Source organism: Oncorhynchus gorbuscha, linkage group LG15, assembly GCF_021184085.1.
Source record: "Oncorhynchus gorbuscha isolate QuinsamMale2020 ecotype Even-year linkage group LG15, OgorEven_v1.0, whole genome shotgun sequence".
NCBI classification, from domain to species: Eukaryota; Metazoa; Chordata; class Actinopteri; order Salmoniformes; family Salmonidae; genus Oncorhynchus; species Oncorhynchus gorbuscha.
The window spans coordinates 78,091,070-78,113,773 of NC_060187.1; the positions used below are offsets into that span (position 1 = coordinate 78,091,070).

The following is a 22,704-nucleotide window of genomic DNA, read 5'->3' on the forward strand; positions in this document are numbered from 1 at the left end:
ATTACCCTGTCCCTTTCAATTTAACATTACGCTCAAAGGAAGAAACCCTTAACCACAGATTCAGGATCATATTTCCAGATTCTTTACCATTAGGGGGGATAAACAAATATTTTATCCTGTATCAGTGGTGAAGCGGAACCTTTACCTACCTAAGTCTCCTCATTGTCTCATCCTTCTCTCAACAGTCTCTGGAGCAAAGGCTGCACAGCGCCAACCACTCTTTGCAAGCCACGCCCAACAGCACCATCCATAGCCTGGCCCCTGCCACCCACGCCCCATTGGTGGACCTGTGGGGGGCAGGCCAAACAGGGTCCTATCACACTGATATTGGAGGGTACAACATAGGCGTGGCAGCGGTGGTGGAGGCGGCTCTGAATGTTCCGTCTGGGGATGAGGGGGCGGGGACAGAACATTCCCCTCTGCTGGAGCAGCAAGAGGAGGAAGATGAACTGAAGGTGAGGTCATATCAGGTCACAGGGTTATCAGGGCCCAGTTTAAAAAAAAAGATCTATCTGGACTTCGCCTATCGGATAGGATTAAATGCATAGAAATAAAATAAATAGAACGGGAGTCCACAAGGATTCATCCATTCTATTCATTATATTTCTATGCATTTAAACCAGATCGATGATTTTTGAAAACTTCAGAGAGGTATATCCTTGATGCTTTAATATACAGTACCAGTCAAAAGTTTGGACACACCTACTCATTCCAGGGGTTTTCTTTATTTTTACTATTTTCTACATTGTAGAATAATAGTGAAGACATCAAAATTATGAAATAACACATATGGAATCATGTAGTAACCAAAAACGTGTTAAACAAATCAAATATATTTTACATTTCAGATTCTTCAAAGTAGCCACCTTTTGCCTTGTTGACAGCTTTGCACACTCTTGGCATTCTCTCAACAAGCTTCATGAGGTAGTCACCTGGAATGCATTTCAATTAACAGGTGTGCCTTGTTAAAAGTTAATTTGTGGAAATTCTTTCCTTCTTAATTCATTTGAGCCAATCAGTTGTGTTGGGACAAGGTAGGGTGGGTATACAGAAGACAGCCCTATCTGGTAAAAGACCAAGTCCATATTATGGAGAGAAAAGCTCAAATAAGCAAAAAAGAAATGACTGTCAATCATTCCTTTAAATATGGTCAGTCAATCCGGAAATTTGAAAGTTTCATCAAGTGCAGCCGCAAAAACCATCAAGCGCTATGATGAATCTGGCTCTCATGAGGACCTCCACAGGAAAGGAAGACCGAGAGTTACCTCTGCTGCAGAGGATAAGTTCGTTAGAGTTACCAGCATCAGAAATTGCATCCCAAATCAATGCTTCACAGAGTTCAAGTAACAGACACATCTCAACATCAACTGTTCAGAGGAGACTCCGTGAATCAGGCCTTCATGATCGAATTGTTGCGATAAAAAAAGGACACCAATAATAAGAAGAGACTTGCTTGGGCCAAGAAACACGAGCAATGGACATTAGACCGGTGGAAATCTGTCCTTTTGGTCTGATGAGTCCAAATTTGAGATTTTTGGTTCCAACCATGTTCCAACTGTGTCTTTGTAAGACGCAGTGTAGTTGAACGGATGATCTCCGCATGTGTGGTTCACACCGTGATGCACGGAGGCAGAGGTGTGATGGTGCTTTGCTGGTAGCACTGTCAGTGATTTATTTAGAATTCAAGGCACACGTAACCAGCATACCACATCATTCTGCAGCGATACGCCATCCCATCTGGTTCACGCTTAGTGGGACTATCATTTGTTTTTCAACAGGACAATGACCCAACACATTTCCAGGCAGTGTAAGGGCTATTTGACCAAAAATGAGTTTGATGACCTAGCCTCCACAATCACCAGACCTCAACCCAATTGAGATGGTTTGGGATGAGTTGGACCACGGAGTGAAGGAAAACCAGCCAACAAGTGCTCAGCATATCTGGGAACTCTTTCAAGACTGTTGGAAAAGCATTCAAGGTGAAGCTGGTTGAGAGAATGCAAAGCTGTCATCAAGGCAAAGGGTGGCTACATTGAATAATCTAAAATCTAAAATCCATCTACACATTTTTGGTTACTGCGTGATTCCATGTGTTATTTCATAGTTTTAATGTCTTCACTATTATTCTACAATGTAGAAAATAGTAAAAAATAAAGAAAAACTATTGAATGAGTAGGTGTGTCCATACATTTCCTCTCCATGGTCAGAGAACCATGCAGTATCTGTTATATTCAAAAAGTTTCTCCCTGAATGTTCTGTAAGTGTCATCCCCTGACCAAGCCCCTGCTCTGTCCCCTGAACAGGACGAGGAGCTAACACTCTGCATGGAGCCGGAGTCTGTCACTCTAACACAGAGAGATGAAGCCGTCACCTCCGGGGGCAGTAGTCCTGGGCAACGTAGTCCTGGGCAACGTAGTCCTGGGCAACGTAGTCCTGGGCAACGTAGTCCGGGGCGCAGTAGTCCAGGGCAACCAGCACAGCAAATCACAGAGCAGAAGGCCTCTGATGTCAGCTGTGGAGGCATCCAGATTCTGGAGGAGAAGGAAGAGAAGCAAGGGTCTGCTGTTGCTGCCATGGCAACCAACTGATCGACAGATTGCCCTGAGAGTCGTGACAGACTGACCCTCAGCGTCAGGAATGACTGATCCTAATAATGAAATATTTATCAATAAATCTGTTCCTTTTCAGGTATCAAACACATTTTTGATGGGATATAAACTCTTGTGACCACTGAAGAGCAGAGGAGGAAGATTTGGAAACAGAGTCACACAGTGACAACAGCTGGTCCAACGGACAACTTTTTTTTGGAAGCCTTACATTCCCAGAGAGAAGGAGGAGGGAGGGATGAATAGAGGGAGGGAGAAAAGACTGAGCGAGAAAAAGGAGGTATGAGGGGATGATAAAAAGAAGAGGAGCAGCTGAGATTGAGACATTTGTATCAGGAAGAGGAAACGGAGGAGGAGGGAATTATAACATGCATGCTTTTTAAACAAACGACTTTATCCAGTCCAGCGTCAAATATGATAATGATCATTAAATCTATAGTAATAAAACGTTATCATGACAACAATGATTTTCTAACACAGAAAACAATCATGACAACACAAAAATCTATGTATAAGTGAATGATAAAAGAATATATATCAAAATCACTGTTTTTACAACACTATCTCTCAATGGGAGAACTACTCTGTTTACAGCTTACACTCAACACATCATATAGAATAATATCAACCCCATAAATTGAAGAACAGAAACACTCACACGTTATACCCTCTCCTCTTATGTCATTCACATCGAGCATCCACAACACTTATAGAACTAACTGCACGAATACAGAGCAACTTTAGTAGGTTGTGTTCATCATAACCCCCTAAAAATTACACCTATTCAATTATCCCCCAAAATGATTGAAATCCTAATTGACTCTCTGCAACATAACCACTGCAGTGAAATCTACTTGAACCCTCCTAACACAGTTAGAAAGACAACAATGTTACTATGTTTGCTGTGTCTCCAGATGTCCAAGGCACATAAAAGCTGCAGGCCTGTCGGCCACACACACAGCACTGCATAGTTAAAGGAATGTACTGTACAGTAAGATAGTGTGCTTCCTACTCTGTCTTTCCATATGTTTCTTCAGAATACTATGGAGTACCTGTCCTATAGTGAACTGTATAGACTTTGCACTGAACCTAGGACACGGCTGGTGCTGGGCCAGAGAAGACTCAGGGCATGGAGCTCCTTGTAGTCTGCTTGACTGTGCATCATGACTGACAGGGTCCGTGTCATGGAGTGAATGGTGAAGAGACAGAGCTGTAGTAGCGAATCCCTTTGCACTGATGCCATCCAACAGATCAGAGGCTGCCTTTGGACTCTGTCACACGTCAATGTCCTTGGTTACTGTTCAGAAAGAGCTCTTAGCATCACCAAGAACCAAAACAGAACCACTAGACGAGATGGATCCGGAGCTGTTGTTCCAGGTTCCAAACTAGAGATGGCTGGAGGAAGAGGGAGTGCTCTGGAGAGTTTTGGTACCAACAGAAAGAGGATTTAGATTGAGATGTGCTTGATGTGATTGTTGTTTTGATGTCAGCTCTTGGGGACAATACCAAGCTTTTCTTTGTGGAGAAAAGATGAGGAGAAAATGTTTCTCTGAAAGGTGTAGGTTAGAGCTGTTTGAATTGGGTGCTGATTCTTAGAAGGGAAAAAACACATCTTCAAAATTGTAACTAATTAGTGAGGGGCCAAACACAGGTCTCTTAAACGGCTTGTGGCCACTACTGTCATATAGATGTAAATACTAATGGGAGGGGATATAAACCATCTCTCACAGTCCCCACTGCAACAGTTTCTTTAGTTTTCTACACGTCTCAGTCCCAGCTCTTTCCTTTGGGAATCTTCCTGAGCTCCCAAATGAAGCGTATTGCGTTTAGATTTGTTTCCATCACCACACAAGTAAAAGGAAAAGGATAGTGGAATGTCAACATTGTAAATAGTGTGAACGTTCAAATATTGGATATCGGAATATTGCTTTAAAATAATGCAAAGGACCTACTTTGACTGGGTTTAAGGAGAACATTGAAGTCAATCAGGGAATAGAGCTGAGTACTAGAACCAAACACTAGAACCGAACAGAACCGGTATCTTCCTGCTCATGGTGACTACAACGATGGAGCAGAACTCTGCCTGAGTGGAGTGTGACGTTTGAGTTAGCGTGGGTATTTCCTGAAGAGGAAAGTGTGTATCCCAACGGAGGACTGGTAGTGAAGTTCAGAGACATGATAGAATAGTGGAATTTTGGAGATACTGGTCTGGAATATCTGTGCATGTGTCACTAATTAAAAACAACAACAATAGCAGTTATTATTAGTAGTAGTATTCTTATTAATATTATTCTTATTAATATTATTATTAATATTACTATTATTTGATGGAGAACAACCTTCTCCTTTCACTCTGATGATTGTGTGAAAAGAAATTAAGATAGATAAAAGGTTTAATGACTTGAATTCATTCATTTATTGATTGATTATTTATGCAATATTGGGACAATGTTTATTTTTCTACTGAATGATTGACACGTCCTCCAGTATAAGACAGAATATGTGTGGTTGATGTAGAGCAGTTTCCTGTTTTGGTTGGGGCTCTCTCTGATTGGACAAACATACAGTGAAAAGTTCTGGAGGGCTATAATGTGGCCAAAATTCATTGTAATCAATTATGGTAAAGCTGGGCTTGAACAAAACCCTGCACACACTGACTGCATCCCTCCAGGACAAGGGCTAGGTTTAAGGTTACCCACCACTTCCCTGGAGCTGTCCATCATGAAACACACAATGATGTCATTTATATAGTCATAACCAGTCATGAAGATTCATGTCACAGCTGCCATGATCACCCAGGCAATGACAACGCAACCTCAACCACACAACTTCCTTTACTAGTCATACGTGTCCATCAGCTGTCATGACACGTATGACGTGTCTGCAAGACAGGATGCATATTGGTGTTAGAACTAACCAAGGCTAGGAGTCTATCCTGACCACGTGACCTGACCAGGATAGACTCAGCGCCCCTACTTCTAATAGATGGTTCTGGTGAGCTGCAACCTTGTGGTGTTCTTCAGTTTGTGTTATGCATTAGCCTTCACCTGTCTGTCTCAGACTGGCTCTGAGAGCTACAACCTACAGGATGTCTTTACCCAACCACTCTTATTAATTTATTTATTTAATGATTATTTGGGGGGAGGAATAACATGACAGCCTGTACATAGTTTATTATTTATTGTAGGTAAGTCTTTTTGAAGCAGTATTGTTCTGTGTGTTGTCCTTGGGACTTTCTGTAGTGATAGACCTTTGACCCCAGAAAGATTGTTCTGCTTCTTTGAAAGCACAAACATGGACCCAGAGAATGATACTACTTCAGCGAAGATATTTTATTGATTATTTTGACGATTAAGAACTTAATGAATTAATAAACTAATAACAAGAAGCCAAATGTATTTCCTTGGATGTTCCTGTTTATCGATTGTCTTTGTTGATTGATTGACTGATTGATTTCCAGTTGATTTCTTGTTATATATGATTCTACTGCCATCTTTCAATATGTAACTTTTTGCCTTTCTAGCCCTTGCTCTCTCTTTGTACCTGTTCTGTATATTTGTGTCTCTGTTTGTCTGAGTCTGTCTGTCCATGTAGTTGTCTGTTTTCTTGTTGGAAGAATCACTGCCTGAAAACATTGTTTAAAAAATCTGACAGATTGACCAAATTTGAGGCAAACAGACATTTAAAAAAAATGGTGTAGTCAGTTGGATCTGTGTGGCACAGAACCCTGAGGTAAATACACTTGTATACAATTGGGTTGATTGAATGTTTTAATTTGAGATCAATGTAAACTGGCAAGACCAGTATATTAAAGCCCATACCTATGCATGCTAATGGGAAGGTTGTGACGGGATGGTTCTTCCACGTGGTCTCCCCTCCCTTCCTCCTCGGCCGTAAACCTAGATCTTTCTCTTTTCCTCCCCCTCTCTCTTTCCCCTGCACGAGCGAACACCCTCTTCTATCCCTTTCTCCTCTACTCCATTCTCGTTCTTCTCCCCTCCTCCCCTCCTCCCCTCTATCCAAATAAAAGAAAAACGGTGGAGAAAGAGCAAATAAACACACAAAGAAAATCCTGATGTGTATGTGTGTGGACGTCTTTGAACAGTGAGAAGGGACATTGTTTTTTATATCGTGAGGATGAGGAACGTGCTTTTCTTTATGGTCAGTGAACACAGAGATGCAAAGCCTGCTGGGGCTTTGTGACGCAGTTCTTCTATCATGATTCCATTCCCTCCCTGTCAACCCCAAACACACATTCTAGGTGTCTTTCATCCTGAATACATGACAGTGCATCCATCCTTCCTGCCTTCCTTCATGTATGGTAGTGTAGAAAACTTGCTGGTAGACATCAGGGATTACTTAAAGGAAGGATGGATAGTTAAACTTCTTCTCAAAGCCATACCAAACATGACAACCACAGAAACAGCAGAAAGCGTCCTGCAGGGGACTGGCAGTTATGGTTGAAGCCTACAGTTAAACCACCCTGTCTGTCTGCCTTTGTCAGCCATTATGATGTCAGGAGAAGGTTCATGTCAAACAAATTGAGACTGAAACACTGTTGACCTTCTCAGCTGGAAGTGTTTATACGTCCACAGCCTTTTTAAAGACAAACTTTTACAAGACTGTAGTGAACAGTGCATCTCTGGTATTGTGCTGGAGCTGATTATTGCCATGCTCCAAGTCCAATGAAATGTTACTGACAACGTTTAAATATTTATTGTATTCCATAAGAATAGTAGATAGGCATCAGTATGAACAATTTCAATATTTGCTTTACAGTGGTAACAGTAATAATTTAAAGCCTGTATATTCATTAATCAGTAAAACGTTCAATCGATTTGATCAAATATAAATCAGTCCATTGACAGACATTGAGTCATGATTCATGATGTGATTTCATTATCAAACACTTAATTGCTGTCATGTACAGTGTCATAAAGATACATGGAATTCAGTGATACAGACATACACTACCATGTAGCTACAAACACTTCATACATTCAACAATACCGGGACAAGGAGACAAACAATGATATGCACAGATGAAGAACTTAGAACATCTGTCCATTTTTGTAGTTTTAAAGACACGGAGAGAAACCTGAGAAACTGAAATAGTGAAAAAGAAGTTTGTCTTGAGTAGAAAAAAATCCTTTAAAAAATGGCTGAGATCAGGAAAGAGACTACCATCTTACAAAAAGTATTATTAGCTACCAGAAATTCCAGAACTACAAGTCCCAGAAGCACTGTGTGCACCTGTTCTTCCTGCTCTCTGTAAGCTGAACATCTGCAGAGCCTCGAATGAGCCTGCACAGAACTCCAATACCCAGGATGCTCCATGTTACACTCTACTTGAAACGCTCACTGAATGAGGTAAGTGGAGTGAGGCCAGAGAGGAGAAAGTCTTCATTTAAGAAACAGAATCCACAGAATTCCCTGTCGCCATCTAAATTGGCTCTTCAGAATCTTCACTCTCCATCTCTCCATCTGTCTCCGGCACGGTAGGAAGGGATGACACAATGAAGATACGAGTGGAGGAGGAGTGTGGTGAGGTGGGGGAGGAAGGCTCCTGAGGGGGACAGTCTGTCCTTCGGCTGTTGGGGGTGGAGGTATCACACTCTGCACCTGCACTGGAGGCACCTGCTTCTCCTGCGTTCCCCCTGGGTTCCTCCTTAGCCTCATCCATGTCACCCTCTCCCTCTGTCCCAACCACCTCATCCTTCAACCTTACCACCTCTCCCTCCCTCTTTCCTCCATCTCCCTCCACCTTTTCTTCCTTAACCTCCCATTTAAACCCATCGCTCCCGTCCTTCCTACTACCCCCTCCCTCCCTCTTCCCCCCCTCACCCCACAGCTCCCTCTCCCTGATGGGGGAGGAGGGTGTGGAGGGGGGAGCCGCGTGCTTCTTCGCTTTACGGTTGGCATCTCTGAAACTGGCCAGAGGGGGGCGCAATCTTACCCCACTACGGGTGGAGCCCTCGATGGCCTTCTGCAACTGTGAGAGGTAAGAGAGAGGGAAAGATAGAGAGAAAGATTAAAGGGGAGAGATAAATATAGACGGGGAGAAGAGAAAATGGAGGGAGAGAGAAGGGAGAAGGGGAGAGAGAGAAATAAAGAAAGAGGGGAGGGAAATAGAGATTGAGATGGAGGGTGGGTGAGAGAGGAAGGGAAGGAGAGTGAATAGAAGTGGTTATAGCATGTCATAACACAAGCAAAGCATGTTAATACAGGTTTACTGTGACGCTGCGATAAGTCAGAGACGAACACCGTTGATGGTGTAATAGTGTGACTCACTATTCGGGTACAACAGAACAGCAAAGCAACAGCCAACTGAACAGGCTCCATGTATTTGTATGTGTATTTATTATGGATCCTCATTTGTTCCTGCCAAGGCAGCAGCTACTCTTCCTGAGGTCCAAACAAGATTAGGTTAATTACATCACCAAAAAAATGTGACAGTACATCATACAACACATTACTACACCACTACAAATCTACAATTCAAAATGTAAAATTTTACAATGTACATATGTGTAAACTGTGTGTGTCAGCGTGTGTGTGTGTGCGTATGCGTATGTGTGTCTCTTCACAGGCAACGTTGTTCCTTATGTAGTATTGTGTGTTTCCCAGAGTCTGTTCTGGACTTGGGGACTGTGAAGAGACCCCTGGTGGCATGGCTTGTGGGTTATGCATGGGTGTCTGAGCTGTGTGCATGTCATTTGAACAGACAGCTCAGTGCTTTCAACACGTCCATACCTCTCATAAAGACAAGCAGTGATGCAGTCAATTGCTCCTCTACTTTGAGCCAGGAGAGATTGACATGCATGTTAATGATGTCAGCTCTCCATGTACATTTAAGGGCCAGCCTTGCTGCTCTGTTCTGGGACAAATGTAATTTGCATATGTTCTTCTTTGTGGCACTTGTCCATATGACTGGGCATTAGTCCAGGTGTGACAAAACTAGGGCCTGTAGGACTTGTTTTGTTGATAGCGATGTCAAGAAAGCAGATCTTAGCAAACGTTGCATCCATATGTTTTGACCATGACAGTTTTCAATCCAGGGTTACTCCAAGCAGTTTAGTCTCCTCAACTTTCTCAATTTCCACATTATTCATTTAAATATTTAGTTGAGGTTTAGGGTTTAGTGAATGATTTGTACCAAATACAATGCTTTTAGTTTTTGAAATATTTAGGATTAGCTTATTACTTGCCACCCATTTTGAAACTGACTGCTGCTCTTTGTTAAGAGTTGCAGTGAGTTCACTTGCTGTGGTAGTTGTTTAACGTGTTTAGCATACATAGATACACAGGCTTTACTCAGAGACAGTGGCTGGTCATTAGTAAAGATGGAAAAAAGTAAGGAGCCTAGACAGCTGCCTTGGGGAATACCTTACTCTACCAGGATTATCATGGAGAGGCTTCCATTAAAGAACACCCTCTGTTTTCTCTTAGACAGGTACATTGCCATCAAAAAGGATTTGCCCCCTTTTCTCTACTTTTGTACATTTTTGATACTGAATGTTATCCGATCTTCAACCAAAACCTAATATTAGATCAAAAGGAACCTGAGTGAACAAATAACAGAACAATTACATAATTATTTAATTTATTTTATATAGAAGTTATGCAACACCAAACGGCCCTGTGTGAAAAAGTAAATGCCCCCTTACACTCAATAACTGGTTGTGCCACCGTTAGCTGATGACTATAACCAAACACTTCTTGTAGTTGTTGATCAGTCTCTCACGCCGCTGTGGAGGAATTCTGGCCCACTCTTCCATGCATCTCAATTAAGATTAGGTCTGGACTTTGACTAGGCCATTTCAAAACTTCAAATATGTTGCTTTTCAGCCATTGTCATGTAGACTTGATTGTGTGTTTTGGATCATTGTCTTGCTGCATGACCCAGCTGCACTTCAGCTTCAGCTCACAGACGGATGGCCTGTCATTCTCCTGTAGAATTCTCTGATACAGAGCAGAATTCATGGTTCCTTCTATTAAGGCAAGTTGTTCAGGTCCTGAGGCAGCAAAGCATCCCCAAACCATCACACTACCACTACCATGCTGACCGTTGGTATGAGGTTCTTACTGTGGAATGCAGTGTTTGGTTTTCACCAGGCATAATAAGAAGTAACATTTTTTTGGTTATTTGTAACAGGTTCCCTTGATCTAATATTAGGTTTTGGTTGAAGATCTGATAACATTCAGTATTTAAAAAAATCTAAGTATAGAAAATCAGAAAGGGGGCAAATACTTTTTCACGTCAATGTAACTCTCGATCCACGATATACATGGGGAAGAAAAAGAATGTGAACCCTTTGGAATTACCGGGATTTCTGCATAAATTGGTCATTAAATATGATCTCATCTTCATCTAAGTCACAGCAATAGACAAACATAGTGTGCTTAAATAACACACCAATTATTGTATTTTTCTTGTCTATATTGAATACATCATTTAAACATTCACAGTGTAGGTTGGTAAAAGTATGTGAACCCCTAGGCTAATGACCTCCAAAAGCTAATTGGAGTCAGGCGTCAGCTAAGTTGGAGTCCAATCAATGTGACGAGATTGGAGATGTTGGTTAGAGCTGCCTTGCCTATAAAAACACTCACAAAATTTGAGTTTGCTATTCACAAGAAGCATTGCCTGATGTGAACCATGCCTTGAACAAAAGAGTTCTCAGAAGACCTAAGATTAAGAAATATTGACTTGCATAAAGCTGGAAACGGTTACAAAAGTATCTCTAAAAGCCTTGATGTTCATCAGTCCACTGTAAGACAAACTGTCTATAAATTGAGAAAGTTCAGCACTGTTGCTACTCTCCCTAGGAGTGGCCGTCCTGCAAAGATGACTGCAAGAGCACAGCACAGAATGCTCAATGAAAATCCAAAAGCGTCAGTTAAAAACATTCAGAAATCTCTGGAACATGCTAACATCTTTGTTGACAAGTCTACAATATGTAAAACACTAAACAAGAATGGTGTTCATGGGAGGACACCATGGAAGAAGCCACTACTGTAAAACAACATTGCTGCAAGTCTGAAGTTTGCCAAATTGCACCTGGATGTTCCACAGTGCTACTGGCAAAATATTCTGTGGACAGATGAAATTACAGTTGAGTTGTTTGGAAGGAACACACAAGACTATGTGTGGAGAGAAAAAAGCACAGCAAACCAACATCAAAACATCATCCCAACTGTAAAGTATGGTGGAGGGAACATCATTGTTTGGGGCTGCTTTGCTGCACAAGGACCTGGACAGGTTGCTATCATCGATGGAAACATGAATTTCCAAGTTTATCAAGACATTTCGCAGGAGAATGTTAGGTTATCTGTCCTCCAATTGAAGCTCAAAGAAGTTGGGTGATGCAACAGGACAACGACCCAAAACACAGAAGTAAACATCCGGCGCCAACAGAGATGGCCGCCTCGCTTTGCGTTCTTAGGAAACTATGCAGAATTTTTTTTTTTTTAAATGTATTATTTCTTACACTGTTGCCCCAGGAAATCTTAAGTCTTATTACATACAGCTGTAGGAACTATTGGATATAAGCGCAACGTCAACTTACCAACATTATGACCAGGAATACGACTTTCCCGAAGTGGATCCTCTGTTTGATCCAGAATCCAGGACAATGGCTCCGCAGAAGGGGCAGACGGAGCGGTCTTCTGGTCAGGCTCCGTAGACGGGCACATCGCCCACTGCTCCCGAATATACTACTTGCCAATGTCCAGTCTCTTGACAACAAGGTAGACGAAATCAAAGCAAGGGTTGATCTTCCAGAGAGACATCATAGATTGCAACATTCTCTGCTTTACGGAAACATGGCTCACTCGGGATACGTTATCAGAGTCGCTACAGCTACCTGGTTTCTTCACACATTGCGCCGACAGAAACAAACATCTCTCTGGTAAGAAGAAGGGTGGGGGTGTATGCTTTTTGATTAACGAGTCGTGGTGTGATCATTACAACATACAGGAACTCAAGCCCTTTTGTTCACCTGACCTAGAATTCCTTACAATCAAATGCCAACTGCATTATCTACCAAGAGAATTCTCTTTGATTATAATCACAGTCGTGTATATCCCCCCCAAGCAGACACCTCAACGGCCCTGAAAGAACTTCATTGGACTCTATGTAAACTGGAAACCACATATACCGAGGCTGCATTTATTTTAACAAGGCTAATCTGAAAACAACGCTCCTTAAATGTTATCATCATATCGAATGTGCAACCCGGGCTGGCAAAATCCTGGATCATTGTTACTCTAACTTCCGCGACGCATACAAAGCCCTCCCTCGCCCTCCTTTCGGCAAATCTGACCACGACTCCATTTTGTTGCTCCCAGCCTATAGACAGAAACCAAAACAGGAAACGCCCATGCTCAGGTCTGTTCAATGCTGGTCCGACCAATCTGATTCCACGCTTCAAGATTGCTTCGATCATGTGGACTGGGATATGTTCCGGATAGTGTCGAACAACAACATTGATGTATACGCTGATTCGGTGAGCGAGTTTATTAGCAACTGCATGTTGTACCCATGGCGACTATTAAAACCTTCCCCAACCAGAAACCGTAGATTGATGGCAGCATTCTCTCAAAACTGAAAGCGTGAACCACTGCTTTTAATCAGGGCAAGGCGACCGGAAACATGCCCGAAAACAAACAGTGTAGCTATTCCCTCCGCAAGGCAATCAAACAATTTAAGCGTCAGTACAGAGACAAAGTAGAGTCGCAATTCAACGGCTCAGACAGGAGAGTTATGTGGCAGGGTCTACAGTCAACCACGGACTACAAAAAGAAAACCAGCCCCATCGCGGACCCCGATGTCTTGCTTCCAGACAAACTAAACAGCTTCTTTGCTCGCTTTCAGGACAATACAGTGCCACCGACACGACCCGCTACCAAAACCTGCAGGCTCTCCTTCACCGCAGCCAACGTGAGTAAAACGTTTAAACGTATTAACCCTCGCAAGGCTGCCGGCCCAGATGGCATCCCTAGCCGTGTCCTCAGAGCATGCGTAGACCAGCTGGCTGGTGTGTTTATGTAGCTCAGTTGGTAGAGCATGGCGCTCGTAACGCCAGGGTAGTGGGTTCGATTCCCGGGACCACCCATACGTAGAATGTATGCACACATGACTGTAAGTCGTTTTGGATAAAAGCGTCTGCTAAATGGCATATATTATTATTATATATTATTTATGGACATATTCAATCAATCTCTATTCCATTCTGCTGTTCCCACATGCTTCAAGAGGGCCACCATTGTTCCTGTTCCCAAGAAAGCTAAGGTAACTGAGCGAAATAACTATCGTCCCATAGCACTCACTTCCGTCATCATGAAGTTCTTTGAGAGACTAGTCAAGGATCATATCACCTCCACTCTATCTGACACCCTAGACCCACTCCAATTTGCTTACCGCCCCAATAGGTCCACAGAAGACACAATCGCAATCACACTGCACACTGTCCTAATTCAAGATGAATACCTATGTAAGAATGCTGTTCATTGACTACAGCTCAGCATTTAATACCATAGTACCCTCCAAACTCATCATTAACATTTTGCGTGTAGGGGGAAGTATTTTAGTTTTTGGCTAAAAAAATGTACCCATTTGAAACTGCCTATTTCTCAGCCTAGAATATGCATATAATTGTCCGATTGGGATAGAAAACCCTCTAATGTTTCCAAAACTGTAAAAATATTGTCTGTGAGTATAACATAACTGATATTGCAGGCGAAAGCCTGAGGAAAATCAAATCAGGAAGTGCCTCTTATTTTGAAACCTCTCTGTTCCTATGCATGTCTATCCTCAATTTAAACGGATATAAACCAGATTCCTTTTTCTATGGCTTCCCTAAGGTGTCAACAGTATTTAGACATAGTTTCAGGCTTTTATTTTGAAAAATGAGCGTAAAGGATCCCATTGCGTAAGTGGATAGGTGGGGGATATATTATCGAATATATATTTTAAAAACAACATGAAGATTGATTATAAAAAACATTTGACATGTTTCTGTGGACATCATGGATATTATTTGGAATATACCTCTGCGTTGTCGTGACCGCTCTTTCCTGTGGATTTCTGAACATAACGCGGCAAACAAACGTCGGTATTTTGGGTATAAAAATCATCTTTATGGAACAAAAGGAACATTTGTTGTGTAACTGGGAGTCTCGTGAGTGAAAACATCCGAAGACCATCAAAGGTAAACTTTTCTGCTTTTCTGCTTGTCGTGACCTAGCTACTTAATGCTTAGTGTACATAATGCTATGCTATCGATAAACTTACATAAACACTTGGATCGCTTTTGCTGTAAAGCATCATTTCTAAATCTTAGACGACAGGTGGATTAACAAAAGGCTAACCTGTGTTTTCCTATATTGCACTTGTGATTTCATGAATGTGAATATTTTTTTGTAATATTATTTGACTGTGGCGCTATGCTATTCAGCGGTCGCTGATGACAATTATCCCGCTACCGGGAACGGTAGCGTCAACAAGTTAAGCTCGAGACCCTGGGTCCTGGACATTCTGAAGGGCCGCCCCCAGGTGGTGAGGGTAGGAAACAACATCTCATTCCCGCTGATCCTCAACACTGGGGCCCCACAAGGGTGCATTCTCAGCCCACTCCTGTACTCCCTGTTCACCCATGACTGCGTGGCCATGCACGCCTCCAACTCAATCATCAAGTTTGCAGATGACACTACAGTGGTAGGCTTGATTACCAACAACGACGAGACGGCCTACAGGGAGGGGGTGAGGGCCCTCGGATTGTGGTGTCAGGAAAATAACCTCACACTCAATGTCAACAAAACAAAGGAGATGATTGTGGACTTCAGGAAACAGCAGAGGGAGCACCCCCCTATCCACATCAACAGGACAGTAGTAGAGAAGGTGGACAGTTTTAAGTTCCTCGGCGTACATATCACGGACAAACTGAAATGGTCCACCCACACAGAGAGCGTGATGAAAAAGGTGCAACAGAGCCTCTTCAACCACACAAGGCTGATGAAATTTGGCTTGTCACCAAAAACACTTTCAAACTTTTACAGATGCACAATCGAGGCCATCAGACTGTTAAACAGCCATCACTAACATTGAGTGGCTGCTGCCAACATACTGACTCAAATCTCTAGCCACTTAATAATAAAAAATTGGATGTAATAAATGTATCACTAGTCACTTTAAACAATGGCACTTTATATAATGTTTACATACCCTACATTACTCATCTCATATGTATATACTGTATTCTATACCATCTACTGCATCTTGCCTAAGCCGTTAGCCATCACTCATCCATATATTTATATGTACATACATTCTATTCATTCCTTTACACTTGTGTGTATAAGGAAGTTGTTGTGAAATTGTTAGATACTTGTTATTTATTACTGCATGGTCGGAACTAGAAGCACAAGCATTTCGTAACACTCGTATTAATATCTGCTAACCATGTGTATGTGACCAATAAAATTTGATTTGATTTTAAATCAACAACAGAATGACTTCAACAGAAGAAAATGCACCTTCTCCTAGTCATGAGGTTATTGCTGCCAAAAGAGGGTCAGCCAGTTATTAAATCCAAGGGTCCACATACTTTTCCCACCCTGCACTGTGAATGTTTACACAGTGTGTTCAATAAAGACATGAAAACATATGGTTGTTTATGTGTTATTAGTTTAAGCAGACTGTGCTGCCCCTCTGTCCCGTGCTGCCCCTCTGTCCCGAGCTGCCCCTCTGTCCCGAGCTGCCCCTCTGTCCGGAGCTGCCCCTCTGTCCGGAGCTGCCCCTCTGTCCCGAGCTGTCCCTCAGTCCAGTGGGTTCATTTAGAAGGGTCGCCATGGTTAGGAGGCCACGGAAGCGGACAATGGGGCGGACTAAGACTATGGTGAAGTGGGGGCCACGTCCAGCACCAGAGCCGCCACCGCAGACAGAAGCCCACCCAGTCCCTCCCCAATAGGTTCAGGTTTTGCGGCCGGAGTCCGCACCTTGGGGGGGGGGGGGGGTACTGTCACACCCTGACCATAGTTTGCTTTGTATGTTTCTATGTTTTGTTTGGTTAGGGTGTGATCTGAGTGGGCATTCTATGTTGTGTGTCTAGTTTGTCTGTTTCTGTGTTTGGCCTGATATGGTTCTCAATCAGAGGCAGGTGTTAGTCATTAGTCCGCCTCTCCTTCGACGGAAGAACCCCGTTACAGAAATCCAGGTATTTCCAAAGGGTTCACATATTTTTTCTTGCCACTGTAGCAGAGGATGTAAAGCCATAACACATACGTTTGTTTCAGCAGCAGATTATGATCAATAATGTCAAAAGCTGCACTGAAGAGTAACAAAACAGCTCTACAATCTTTTTAGTATCAATTTCTTTCAGCCAATCATCAGTAATTTGTGTGAGTGCCATACATGTTGAGTGCCCTTCTCTATAAGCGTGCTGAAAGTCATTTGTCTACTGTGAAATAGCATTGTCTCTGGTCAAAAATGTTATTCAAACGTTTAGTAAGGTTTGGTAGCAGGCTGATTGGTCGGCTGTTTGAACCAGAAAAGGGTGCTTTGCTATTCTTAGGTAGTGGAATAACTTTTTCTTCCCTCCAGGCCTGAGGGAACACACTTTCCTGTAGGATTAGTTTAAAGAGATGCCAAATAGGAGTGGCAATATAGTCCTCCATCATCCTCAGTCATCCAAGTTGTCATTCCCAGGTGGTTTGTCATTGTTGATAGACAACAATGTTTTTACCTCTTCCACACTCACTTTACGGAATTAAAAATGACCATGCTTGTCTTTCATAATTTGGTCAGTTATGCATGGATGTGTAGGTTCAGAGCTTGCTGTTGGCATGGCATTCCTCAGTTTGTTATGGCAATGTAATTACTGTGACACTGTGAGATCATCATCAGAGAACGACGACAGAGAGGCAGAACAAATGGACAAGCTGTGTGTCTGATGCTTCTACACTGCAGAACAGGTTACTCGGCATAGAGACAGAGAGAGAGAGAGAAAGGGAACAAGAGAGAGAGAGCTTGTGTGATGTGTGATCTCACCTCCTTCAGTGCTACGACTCCCACCAGTTTTCCAATGCTGGTAACATAGGCATGACTGAGACCCAGCAAGGAGAACAAAGTGTGGGTCTGTCAGAGAGAGAGGGAGGCATATTTGTCAATATCCTACAGCATGTAGTGTTTATAATGGCTTAAAGTGGCTACATAAGAGCACAAGGTGCTAGCTACAGTTGATACCTTGTGAAGGGAGGTTCTTTCCACCAGCTGAAAGGGGGAGGGATCAATCCGTATCTCCTCCATACTGATTGGCTTACCCAACTCTTCTTCTTCCCAGGCTTTGATCTGCATTAGCCAATCAGAGAGCAGAGAGGGTGATTGACAATATAAAGAGAGAATAATCATTTATGATGTTTGATTCTATTCGTGGAATCCTTTTAGAGCTACATAGAGTGCCCAGGTCAGGGAGTAGAGGTCAGGGATCAGGGATTAGGGGTTAGGGGTTAAAGGTTGATCAGGGTCAGTGAGACACATTACCTCCTCTGAGGACATGGTGTCGGTGAGTGGAGGTGGGGTGGATTCCTGGAGAGAGGAAGAGAGAGAGAGAGAGAAAGAGAGTGAGAGAAAGAGAGTGAGAGAGAGAGAAAGAGAGAGAGAAAGAGAGAGAGAAAGAGAGTGAGAGAGAGAAAGATTGAGAGCGGAAGAGAGAGGAGGAAAGAGAGAGAAAGAAAAGAGGGAGTGTGAGACAGAGGGGGGTGTTGGTTTAGAGATTTTAGTTATTTTCTCCCTCCAGGTTTACAAAGTGTCAGATCAGATGCCCCCTTGTGGTGCTATTTCTCCATCACACAGAATGACAAACCTGCTCATTACATATCATATCATACATTATAGCAAGGTCATGCCATTGACGTGAGCGTGTGTCCCCTACTGGACAGAATGTGATATTGCTCCTCTTTGAGCTACCAGAGGAAATTAGCTACCAGAGGAAAGCTTGAGGTTGATGTTAGCCTTAAGCACAGATCCAGGATCAGGTTGCCCTAGCCCCAATCCAAACCTCAACCATTATGGGAATGAAAAACATCTTCTAACATATCTGACCCTGTATCAGTGGTTACAGCCAACCTCTATCTTGATATGGAATGATACCTGAGCTTCAGCCTGGCTGGTTGAGGAAGAGGAGAAGAGGCGCTGAAATATTCCCCTCACAGACTGGAGGGAACGCTTCTCTGAAAGACAGGGCAGACATTTAGAAGTGAGTAAATCTTGTAAACATTCTCACTCCAACACTTTTCTACAGAAGGTGCTGGTTAATTGTTGTAAACAAACCCCATGAGCAATCGATGCAACAGCAGGTCTAACACTGATTCTGCTGTATTGATTGCTGATTGTAGATACAGTATCTGGTTGTAGAGTAGTGGCCTAAGGGAACACACTTAATGTGTTGTGAAAAGTGTTATGAAATGTAATGTCATGTAATATTTGTTTGCCTTGGCAGCAGCTGATGGGGATCCTAAATAATTACAATTACAAACATGGATGCACTAGTAACAAAATAGCAATTGTGGGTACATCCCAATTCTATGACATTTTGTGTGTCATGTCACCTGAGCCGCTGTGATTGGTGGAGGACTCCTGTGGTTTGGGGGATGGGAGTGGCCTATTCTGTTCATCTTGTACTGGAGAGGTCTGGAGAACAGACAAAAGGACCAAGTTCATGACCAAGTATTATATGATGTTGTGGATAATTATAATGCATTATAAATGTGTTTATAAAGGCATTATAAGTATACTGATATTTAATCAGTGTAAAAAATATGATGCTATCGTTCAATCATTCCATCTATCCATCCTTCCATCCTGTCACCTCTCCTCCCTCCTCGTCTACGAAAGTGAAGGACTCCCAGCCCTGGCCCGGTGACCCCTGACCCCTCTCAAAGACACGCCTCTCGGCCGAAAGCCACCAATCAGAGATGGCTTGCAGCTCTGTCCTCTCGATAGACCCTAATAGGATCATAGACTCTGAGGAAAGACAGGGGGAACAGGGAGAGAAAGAGAGTAGAGAGTAGAGAGAGAGAGAGAGTAGAGAGAGAGAGAAGAGAGAGAGAGAGTAGCGAGTAGAGAGAGAGAGAGTAGAGAGAGAGAGAGAGAGAGAGGGAGAGAGAGTAGAGAGAGAGAGAGTAGAGAGAGGGAGAGAGAGGCTTTAACTACTTTAACTATATATATATATATCTACCTCACTTGCTTTGGCAATGTTAACACATGTTTCCCATGAGAGAGAGAGAGAGAGAGAGAGAGAGAGAGAGAGAGAGAGAGAGAGAGAGAGAGAGAGAGAGAGAGAGAGAGAGAGAGAGAGAGAGAGAGAGAGAGAGAGAGAGAGAGAGAGAGAGAGAGAGAGAGAGAGAAGAGAGAGAGAGAGAGAGAGAGAGAGAGAGAGAGAGAGAGAGAGAGAGAGAGAGAGAGAGAGAGAGAGAGAGTAGAGAGGGATTTCAGTGGATGGATGTGTGTCATCTATGGTGCATGGCATCAACCATTCTATAACATGTCTCACCTTTGGAGTCGACCAGAGGGATGGTTTTGAGGGAGGTGGAGTCTAGCAGATAGCCCAGCTCCCGATAGGTCGATTGGGAGGACAGGAAGTTCACCTTCCGCACCATCATGTCCTCCACAAAGATGTTGTACTTACTGAGGGAGGAGAGAGGATATACAGTGCCTTGCGAAAGTATTCGGCCCCCTTGAACTTTGCGACCTTTTGCCACATTTCAGGCTTCAAACATAAAGATATAAAACTGTATTTTTTTGTGAAGAATCAACAACAAGTGGGACACAATCATGAAGTGGAACAACATTTATTGGATATTTCAAACTTTTTTAACAAATCAAAAACTGAAAAATTGTGCGTGCAAAATTATTCAGCCCCTTTACTTTCAGTGCAGGAAACTCTCTCCAGAAGTTCAGTGAGGATCTCTGAATGATCCAATGTTGACCTAAATTACTAATGATGATAAATACAATCCACCTGTGTGTAATCAAGTCTCTGTATAAATGCACCTGCACTGTGATAGTCTCAGAGGTCCGTTAAAAGCGCAGAGAGCATCATGAAGAACAAGGAACACACCAGGCAGGTCCGAGATACTGTTGTGAAGAAGTTTAAAGCCGGATTTAGATACAAAAATATTTCCCAAGCTTTAAACATTCCAAGGAGCACTGTGCAAGCGATAATATTGAAATGGAAGGAGTATCAGACCACTGCAAATCTACCAAGACCTGGCCGTCCCTCTAAACTTTCAGCTCATACAAGACTGATCAGAGATGCAGCCAAGAGGCCCATGATCACTGGGTGAACTGCAGAGATCTACAGCTGAGGTGGGACACTTTGTCCATAGGACAACAATCAGTCGTATATTGCACAAATCTGGCTTTTATGGAAGAGTGGCAAGAAGAAAGCCATTTCTTAAAGATATCCATAAAAAGTGTAATTTAAAGTTTGCCACAAGCCACCTGGGAGACACACCAAACATGTGGAAGAAGGTGCTCTTGTCAGATGAAACCAAAATTGAACTTTTTGGCAACAATGCAAAACGTTATGTTTGGCGTAAAAGCAACACAGCCCATCACCCTGAACACACCATCCCCACTGTCAAACATGGTGGTGGCAGCATCATGGTTTGGGCCTGCTTTTCTTCAGCAGGGACAGGGAAGATGGTTAAAATTGATGGAAAGATGGGTGGAGCCAAATACAGGACCATTCTGGAAGAAAACCTGATGGAGTCTGCAAAAGACCTGAGACTGGGATGGAGATGTGTCTTCCAACAAGACAATGATCCAAAACATAAAGCCAAATCTACAATGGAATGGTTCAAAAATAAACATATCCAGGTGTTAGAATGGTCAAGTCAAAGTCCAGACCTGAATCCAATCGAGAATCTGTGGAAAGAACTGAAAACTTCTGTTCACAAATGCTCTCCATCCAACCTCACAGAGCTCGAGCTGTTTTGCAAGGAGGAATGGGAAAAAAAAATCAGTCTCTCGATGTGCAAAACTGATAGAGACATACCCCAAGCGACTTACAGCTGTAATCGCAGCAAAAGGTGGCGCTAGTATTAACTTAAGGGGGCTGAATAATTTTGCACACCCAATTTTTCAGTAAATGTCATTCCACTTCATGATTGTGTCCCACTTGTTGTTGATTCTTCACAAAAAAATACAGTTTTATATCTTTATGTTTGAAGCCTGAAATGTGGCAAAAGTTCGCAAAGTTCAAGGGGGCCGAATACTTTCGCAAGGCACTGTATGTGAACTGTGCCTGCTTGACTCATAATAGCACACAAGGTTGCATGTACACTAGAACTGTTTGAGCCACAATGGCATACAGTTCTCTGCATAAACACTTATTAGAGCCGTAATGGCGACCGTTCCAGTAACTGATGTGTCCGAGGCTGAGCTCGGGGAGGTATGGCAGTTCTCTGCATAAACACTTATTAGAGCCGTAATGGCGACCGTTCCAGTACCTGATGTGTCCGAGGCTGAGCTCGGGGAGGTATGGCAGTTTCTTGACCTGGATGATGGAGTCGTAGAGGGAGGGCTGTAGGCCCTGGGCCACCATGTTGGCCAGGATCACCGCCACCATCATGGGCAGGATGTGGGAGATCTGGCCTGTCAGCTCAAAACAGATCACAGCCGTGGACACCGTGTGGGTTACTGCCCCGGTCAGGGCCGCGGCACCTGGGATAAGGAGGGCGGGAGAGAGAAAGGGAGGGGAAGGAGAGAGGAAGGGAGGGAGGTAGGGGAAGGAAAGAGGAAGGGAGGGAGGGAGGAGGAGGAGAGAGGAAGGGAGGGAGGTAGGGGAAGGAAAGAGGAAGGGAGGGAGGTAGGGGAAGGAAAGAGGAAGGGAGGGAGGGAGGTAGGGGAAGGAAAGAGGAAGGGAGGGAGGGGGGAGGAGAGAGGAAGGGAGGGAGGTAGGGGAAGGAAAGAGGAAGGGAGGGAGGTAGGGGAAGGAAAGAGGAAGGGAGGGAGATAGGGGAAGGAAAGAGGAAGGGAGGTAGGGGAAGGAAAGAGGAAGGGAGGGAGGTAGGGGAAGGAAAGAGGAAGGGAGGG

The 22,704-nt window shown here is 43.3% G+C and overlaps 2 protein-coding genes across 8 annotated transcripts in view; one reads left to right on the forward strand and one right to left on the reverse strand.

The window, feature by feature from the left end:
• The window catches only part of LOC123996379, a 34,356-nt gene extending 28,362 nt beyond the window's left edge, over positions 1 to 5,994 (forward strand). For all 4 annotated transcript variants that reach the window (XM_046299763.1, XM_046299764.1, XM_046299765.1 and 1 more), the window contains 2 exons: positions 186 to 455; positions 2,304 to 5,994. In XM_046299763.1, the coding sequence (XP_046155719.1) occupies positions 186 to 455; positions 2,304 to 2,588 (555 nt within the window). In that variant the 3' untranslated portion in view covers positions 2,589 to 5,994. The remainder of the gene's footprint in view (positions 1 to 185; positions 456 to 2,303) is intronic.
• Positions 5,995 to 7,241: 1,247 nt separating this feature from the next.
• Positions 7,242 to 22,704, reverse strand: part of LOC123998117 (chloride channel protein 1-like) — an 89,553-nt gene continuing 74,090 nt past the window's right edge. For 2 of the 4 annotated variants that reach the window (XM_046303043.1, XM_046303044.1), the window contains exons 15-23: positions 22,119 to 22,332; positions 20,159 to 20,292; positions 19,475 to 19,629; positions 19,215 to 19,296; positions 18,757 to 18,836; positions 18,148 to 18,192; positions 17,851 to 17,955; positions 17,656 to 17,742; positions 7,242 to 8,598 (exon numbers count right to left, since the gene is read on the reverse strand). In XM_046303043.1, coding sequence (XP_046158999.1) covers positions 8,050 to 8,598; positions 17,656 to 17,742; positions 17,851 to 17,955; positions 18,148 to 18,192; positions 18,757 to 18,836; positions 19,215 to 19,296; positions 19,475 to 19,629; positions 20,159 to 20,292; positions 22,119 to 22,332 — 1,451 coding nt within the window. In that variant the 3' untranslated portion in view covers positions 7,242 to 8,049. The remainder of the gene's footprint in view (positions 8,599 to 17,655; positions 17,743 to 17,850; positions 17,956 to 18,147; positions 18,193 to 18,756; positions 18,837 to 19,214; positions 19,297 to 19,474; positions 19,630 to 20,158; positions 20,293 to 22,118; positions 22,333 to 22,704) is intronic. The other 2 variants (XM_046303046.1, XM_046303045.1) reach the window with 1 other exon arrangement.